Consider the following 7,691-nt stretch of genomic DNA (forward strand, 5'->3'; position numbering starts at 1 on the left):
CAGAGTGCACAAAATTCTGCCCAGGAGAGCCAAGATCAAGGGGTGAGTGGTTTGCTTTAGGAAACAATTCTACCAAAAACAACGTGGGAAGAGAAGTAATTTAAAGTGTTTAAGACATCAAATGCACAACTGACTGCAAACTGCCATTTAGTATGCTTTGTATTATAGGATATAAAAGCTACCCTCCATCTGTGGAATGTTAAGCTGACACCCAAGACAACCGAAGCCCCCCATATTCAATATCCCACTATTTTCTGGTTGTACCAAAAAATAAACAACCAGCAAATGATTTTACTTCTTAAAAAAAGCATTTACACTTAAAAAATGGGATGAGGTGGGATTCCTTCCTTTTTAAAAATGTTTCTAGAGCTACTAAAAAACTTGCATTTACAAAAGAGTTGATAAAAGTATTCCTCTGGATTGTACGAGAAGGGAAACAGGGACTACTGAAAGGACCAGGTGTGTGATATTAATCAGACTTGGCTTCTTTCCTTCCTGCTTCATCAGAAGGTGGGCTCTCCTCATTTTTAGTTTCTCCATTTTCTGCAGGTAAGTCTTCTTTAGTCTCTTGGTTAGCCACTTCAGCCTGTTTTCCCTTTGCTCCCCTTTTCCCTTTTGTTTGCACAGACATTCAAAAGTCACATGAGATAAGACCATCATGTGCACTACAGGACTTTAGCAACCCTGAACCCTGCCCACCCCCCACCCCGGTTGTTGTGACAACCAAAAGTACCACTGTATATTTCCCAAAATGCCTTCTAGGGAGCAATATGGACCCCCACCCTCACTCCCGCCCCCACTGAGGACCACTTACCGAAGAGAGGGCAGGTAAGTGTAGGCAGTGGAAGGAAATGAGAAGTGGAAGTGTATGGTTGTGAGGGGTACTTGAGTACAGGAAATGAGGCAATCTGAATCTTGGGGCTTCCATCGCCATACATATTTATTGATGGAATGAAGGTCTCAGAACCAAACACAACCTTACACTAGGGACAAGAGGGAAGATGGAGAGGGGGGTAGAAGAAAAGGCCAGGACTTGTGGACTCTGAGCTAATAGGACTTAGGACTACTATTGCACTTTTGCTGAAGTCACCTTAGCATTTTAGACACTACCTCATACCTTTCTTTCTTTACCTTTCTTTGAGCCCAGACTAACTGGAGCTTCTAAAATGCTGGTTACTGCTGAAAGACATCTCTATTTTACATATGAGAAGACTGAGGCCCAGAGAGATGAAATGCCTTACAGGAGGTCCCCACAGCAAGTTGATGGCTGAGCCGGGGGAGGTGAGGATCTTTCCACTAGAGTACTTTTTTTTTTTTTGAGGATACAAAGAATTTATTTTGGCGTGTCTCTTTCCTGACTGTCTTCTGTGGTTTGTCTGTGAGAACTGCTGATAGCAATATGTCCTCAGGAAATGCCAAAATTGGGCACCATTCCCCCCAGTTCAAAGCAACTGCTGTTATGCCAGATGGTCAGTTCAAAGATATCAGCCTATCTGACTACAAAGGAAAATATGTTGTGTTCTTCTTTTACCCTCTTGACTTCACCTTTGTGTGCCCCACAGAGATCATTGCTTTCAGAGATAGGGCAGAAGAACTTAAGAAACTCAACTGCCAAGTGATTGGTGCTTCTGTGGATTCTCACTTCTGTCTCCTGGCATGGATCAACACACCCAAGAAACAAGGAGGACTGGGACCCATGAACATTCTTGATATCAGGCCTCAAGCGCACCATTGCTCAGGACTATGGGGTCTTAAAGGCCCATGAAGGCATCTCATTCAGGGGCCTTTTTATTATTGATGATAAAGGTATCCTTCGACAGATCACCATAAATGACCTTCCTGTTGGCCGTTCTGTGGATGAGACACTGAGACTAGTTCAGGCCTTCCAGTTTACTGACAAACATGGGGAAGTGTGCCCAGCTGGCTGGAAGCCTGGCAGTGATACCATCAAGCCTGATGTCCAGAAGAGCAAAGAACATTTCTCTAAGCAGAAGTGAGCACTGGGCCATTTTAGGGCCAGGTTGCAGTAGGTGCCCATGAGAACAAAACTATCGTCTTTTGTACTATTGTCATGCTTAAAACACAGGACCTTACACTCAGCTGAGATGTGGGGTGGGACAGGACAGGCCTTTCCTGCAGGGGTTGGGGAGGCCAGCCTTTCTTCCTCTGGAGGGAATGGCCTGTGCTGTATTATGCGGCAGGCAAACTGATGTATATAGTAGTAGGGTATTGCTTTTGGTCTTTTGTAGTTTTATTAAACTTGAGCTGAGACCTTGTTGATTCTTCATTTTAGGGGGGCATTAGCCTTTGAGTGTAAGAAAAATTTACTTTTTGCTTTCCCTCTTTAGGGGAAAATGAGGTGTGAGAGCTGCCTCAGAATCAGGAAATTATATTGAAGGGAAATGCAAGTAGATACAGGGAAGGGACCTGAAGCAAGGTGTTTCATTTCACCATATCTGGAGAAGAGCAAGACCTACTACAGTATTGGCCAAGACACTGCAATTTATGCTATAGGCTGGGTTGCAGGTTAAGACCCCAATGAGATTACTGACATTTACTTTTACACTACTGGGAGGGCTGTATGAAAACCTGAGGATTGGCCTCTTCTGATAAATGCCTGGTACTTGTTGCGTAAAAGATCAGAGTTAGAGGCTTCAGTACCTTTGGAACTAAAAGGGAAAGGGGGACACAAACACAAGCGCTGGTGTTCACAGGGTAGGGCTTTCTGTGTCAAAAGCACAGTGCTGAGCACCTCGTGGCTTCCCTGGGTTTCTAGCCTTGATTTAAGGGTAGTTCTTTCTTGTCCTCATATCATTGTCCTGAGGGAGGGTTGTCAGTGGGGCAAAGGTGGATTCCTCCTGGGCTCTTGAGGCTAGGGCAGATTCAGGACTGAGAATCCTTCTGTATATCATGTGGTACCCTTCTAGACACCTTCCAGACACGGCTACCCCAGCCTACCTACCCCTCCAGTATTCAGACAAGCAAGAACTATGGGCAGCAATATAGGACTCCCAGGGCCTTTAATAATAGCTTATTATATGCCAGGCACTATTTCGTATTTATTTAGTCTCCATAATAACCCTCTGAGGCAGGTACCATTATTTAGGGGACAGTTGCTTCTTTTTTTTATGTGCTTCAATAAATTCCTTCATAATTGAGATTTTATTGGTTGTTTTGAGGATCAGTACACAGACATTTCAATTTGCCCACAATTCTCAACATACGTACAAAAACCTAAAAAATCATGTAGTTGTGATTCTTTTCTGAACAGTTATTCCAGTGACTTTCCAGCTTAAAATTTGGGGGCAAATTTTCCTTCACAGGATATCAAGTACCAATATCTTCAAATATTGATATGCTGTTACATCATAAGTCCCACTAATTCACAATTTAATATCATATACACTACATACTCAAATTGTCCATCGTTCACAGCACATTAACAGTTACTAGAAGAACTGGACTACCACCAAAGATGTTACAGAGTGCACAAAATTCTGCCCAGGAGAGCCAAGATCAAGGGGTGAGTGGTTTGCTTTAGGAAACAATTCTACCAAAAACAACGTGGGAAGAGAAGTAATTTAAAGTGTTTAAGACATCAAATGCACAACTGACTGCAAACTGCCATTTAGTATGCTTTGTATTATAGGATATAAAAGCTACCCTCCATCTGTGGAATGTTAAGCTGACACCCAAGACAACCGAAGCCCCCCATATTCAATATCCCACTATTTTCTGGTTGTACCAAAAAATAAACAACCAGCAAATGATTTTACTTCTTAAAAAAAGCATTTACACTTAAAAAATGGGATGAGGTGGGATTCCTTCCTTTTTAAAAATGTTTCTAGAGCTACTAAAAAACTTGCATTTACAAAAGAGTTGATAAAAGTATTCCTCTGGATTGTACGAGAAGGGAAACAGGGACTACTGAAAGGACCAGGTGTGTGATATTAATCAGACTTGGCTTCTTTCTCTCCTGCTTCATCAGAAGCTGGGCTCTCCTCATTTTTAGTTTCCCCATTTTCTGCAGGTAAGTCTTCTTTAGTCTCTTGGTTAGCCACTTCAGCCTGTTTTCCCTTTGCTCCCCTTTTCCCTTTTGTTTGCACTTTTTTGTCGGAAGATTTATCCTTTCCTGCCGCCTTTTTTGGCTTCGTTTCCACTTTTGCAGGAGCTGGTTTAGCTGACAACCTCGTCGATCTCCTCTTGGGCTCCTCCTTCGCCGCCCCCTCGGCGGAGCTTACCTTCCTCTTGGGCGTCGTGGCGGCGGGGCGGGCGCGTGCCGGGTGCCTGAGGGCCGCGGCGCGCCAAGAGCCTTCGCGAAGCTGGGCTGCCTGGCCGCTGCCGCTCCTCGGGGACAGTTGCTTCTTAAGCCCTGTAACAAGTAGCATCTTGAAGCACTGCAGAGAAATGGCAACAGGTAATAATCCCATATTCCAAGGCAGGTGGCAAGTCTGGATCTGCTTTGGTCTTTTGACCAAACTTCTTTGAGCTTTGTTATCTTCATTTAAGATCTCTACTATAATTCTTTATCAAAAATGATCGTCTTGTACCCCAAAAAAGTCTTGCCCGGCCAAATTTTTTAAAAAAGAATTTATTTTAATAATAGGCATCTGGTCAGTCTCTAGTGCTGGACCAAGGACTCTAGGCCTGGACCTACTTCAAATTGATCTGGTTTAAATGGATCACACTCTACATTCCAGATTATAACTGCCACTTGGTGAGTAGCCATAAGGTTCGCCTCAAAGCTAACAAGGAAATGTAAAAATATATTTATTTATCAGTAATAAATAAATGTTATACATATGACTTTTTTTCAGGTTAAAGCTTGAAATACACTCAAGGATGTTAAGCACTGATTTTTTTTCTCTTTCTTTTTTTAATTGAAGTAAAATTGACCTATAACACTATGCTAGTTCCAGGTACACAACATGGTGATTCAATATTTCTACATATTACAAAATGATCATCATGATGAATCGTCCACTTTTAAAAGGGAATTAGACCTGACTAGAAAGTGTAACTAGTGAACGGGCCTCTCTTTCCTCTTCAGTTTCCTTTGGAACAAGGTCAGGGACAGATAACACTGTTGTAATTCAGGCTCAGTTTCCTACCATCTGGAAGGTTAAGTCATGGGTTTATTATGTTTTTTCTTAAAGAGCCAACCACTTGGAAGTCCTGAAGAACTGAAATACTTACAGTTGCTCAAGGGCCTGCCAATGTCCCCTGACTTCTGACCAGATGTGCCTCAAGCTGGCTGACAGTATTAAGAAATATGTGTCCTCAGTGAGTGAGTGACCTGAGAAGGTTGACAGGCTGTCCAGTGAAGACAGCCTCCTCCTTCTAGCCTCTGTCCTCTGCCCCTAATGTGGGGATGGGGTGGGGCGTACCAGAAGTTGGTCTTCTCAGAGTTGTCTAGCTTTCCTTCAAGGGACTGATAATATTCTCTAGCACAGTATCCAGAAACGTGAGTTGCTTCCCCAGACACACAGGAAGGGCTTTTGAGAAAGATAGGTTCATATTTCCTGGGGGTCCTAATTATCTATGGCTGTGTAACAAGCCTCCCCAGAACTTAATGCCTGACATAAAAAAGAATGAAATATGGACTTCCCTGGTGGTGCAGTGGTTAATAATCCGCCTGCCAATGCAGGGGACATGGGTTTGATCCCTGGTCCAGGAAGATCCCACATGCCGTGGAGCAGCTAAGCCCATGCACCACAGCTACTGAGCCTGCGCTCTAGAGCCCACGAGCCACAACTACTGAGCCTGTGTGCTACAACTATTGAAGCCTGTGTGCCTAGAGCCCATGCTCTGCAACAAGTGAAGCCACCACAATGAGAAGCCCACGCACCACAACGAAGAGTAGCCCCTGCTCACCGTAACTATAGAAAGCCCGTGTGCAGCAACGAAGACCCAATGCAGCAAAAAAATTAAATAAATAAATAAGAAGAATGAAATAATGCCATTTGCAGCAACATGGATGGGCCTAGAGATTATCATACTAAGAAAAGTCAGGCAGAGAAAGATAGATACCATGTGATATTGTCTATATGTGGAATCAAAAAAGTGATACAAATGAACTTACTTACAAAACAGAAATAGAGTCATAGATGTAGAAAACAAACTTATGGTTACCAGGGGGGAAAGGGAGGGAAGGATAAAATTGGGAGATTGGGATTGACATATACACACTACTGTATATAAAATAGATAACTAATAAGAACCTGCTGTATAGCACAGGGAACTCTAGTCAGTACTCTTTAATGACCTATATGGGAAAAGAATCTAAAAAAGAGTGGGTATATGTATATGTATAACTGATTCACTTTGCTGTACACCTGAAACTAACACAACATTGTAAATCAACTATTCTCCAATAAAATTTTAAAAAAGAACTCAGTGGATTAAAACAACCATTTTCTTGGGCTTCCCTGGTGGTGCAGTGGTTGAGAGTCCGCCTGCCGATGCAGGGGACACGGGTTCGTGCCCCGGTCCGGGAAGATCCCACATGCCGCGGAGCGGCTGGGCCCGTGAGCCGTGGCCGCTGGGCCTGCGCGTCCGGAGCCTGTGCTCCACGACGAGAGTGGCCACAACAGTGAGAGGCCCGGTACTGCAAAAAACAAAAACAACCATTTTCTTATATCTCATAATTGTGTGAGTCAGGAATTCCATCAGGGTTTGGCTGGATGATTCTTCTGTCCCACATGACTGAGATTGCTCTCAGCTGGTGGATTGGGATGGTCTGGAGGGTCCAAGATGGCTTCACTCATATATCTGGAGCCTTAGTAGGGATGACTGAAAGGCTGGGCTCAGATGACACTGTTGTGCAAGGTACCTACATGGGAACTCTGTGGCGTGACAGTCTCAGGGTAGTTGGATTTCTTACATGGCAGCTTAAGGCTTCCAGAGAGAGTGTTATAAGAAACCTGTGTGAAAGCTACAAAACTTATGACCTAACTTCAGAAGTTCCAGAATGTCAGTTTTGCTGCATTCTTTTGGCCAAGCAAATCACTAAGTCTAGCCCAGATTTAAGGCAAGGGGAATTAGACTCTACCTCTCAGGGAGAAGGGTAGCAAAAGATTTGCTATTAACCTTAATCTGCCATACCAGTCTTATAGAAACATTCATTCATTCACTCAACAAATATTTACTGAATGTCTACTACATGCATACCCTAGTCACTAAAGACAATAGTGGGAAATAAAGCAGACACAAAAATTCCTGCACTTGTGGAGCTTACATCTTCCCAGGGGAGGTAAACAACAAATAAGAAATTAGTAAAATATATAGTATGTTAGATTCTTGCAAGTTTTAAGGAGAGAAATAAAACAGGGTAGGGGAATAAGAAGCATTGGAATGGAGATAGTGTGGCTAGAGAAAGCCTTATTAAGAAGAAGACTTTTGGGACTTCCCTGGTGGCACAGTGGTTAAGAATCTGCCTGCCAATGCATGGGACACAGGTTCGAGCCCTGCTCCGGGAAGATCCCACATGCCGCGGAGCAACTAAGCCCGTGCAACAAGAGAGGCCACCACAGTGAGAAGCCCATGCACCGCAATGAAGAGTAGCCCCCGCTCGCCACAACTAGAGAAAGCCCATGCACAGCAACGAAGACCCAACGCAGCCTAATTAATTAATTAATTAATTTTAAAAAAAAACAGCAGCTGTTATTATTTTTTAAAAGAAGAAGAAAAAG

The 7,691-nt window shown here is 43.4% G+C and overlaps 1 protein-coding gene and 1 pseudogene across 1 annotated transcript; one reads left to right on the plus strand and one right to left on the minus strand.

Moving 5' to 3' along the window:
* Positions 1-1,392: 1,392 nt before the first annotated feature.
* On the plus strand, positions 1,393-2,038 carry LOC102984395 (peroxiredoxin-1-like; annotated as a pseudogene).
* A 1,691-nt stretch (positions 2,039-3,729) lies between these two features.
* On the minus strand, positions 3,730-4,430 carry LOC112062451 (non-histone chromosomal protein HMG-14-like). Its single transcript, XM_055081580.1, has one exon. The coding sequence runs from the start codon at positions 4,428-4,430 to the stop codon at positions 3,951-3,953; it is 480 nt and encodes a 159-aa protein (XP_054937555.1). The 3' UTR covers positions 3,730-3,950.
* Between the last annotated feature and the right edge of the window lie 3,261 nt (positions 4,431-7,691).

This window comes from Physeter macrocephalus, chromosome 21 (genome assembly GCF_002837175.3).
Source record: "Physeter macrocephalus isolate SW-GA chromosome 21, ASM283717v5, whole genome shotgun sequence".
In the NCBI taxonomy this organism is placed as follows: Eukaryota; Metazoa; Chordata; class Mammalia; order Artiodactyla; family Physeteridae; genus Physeter; species Physeter macrocephalus.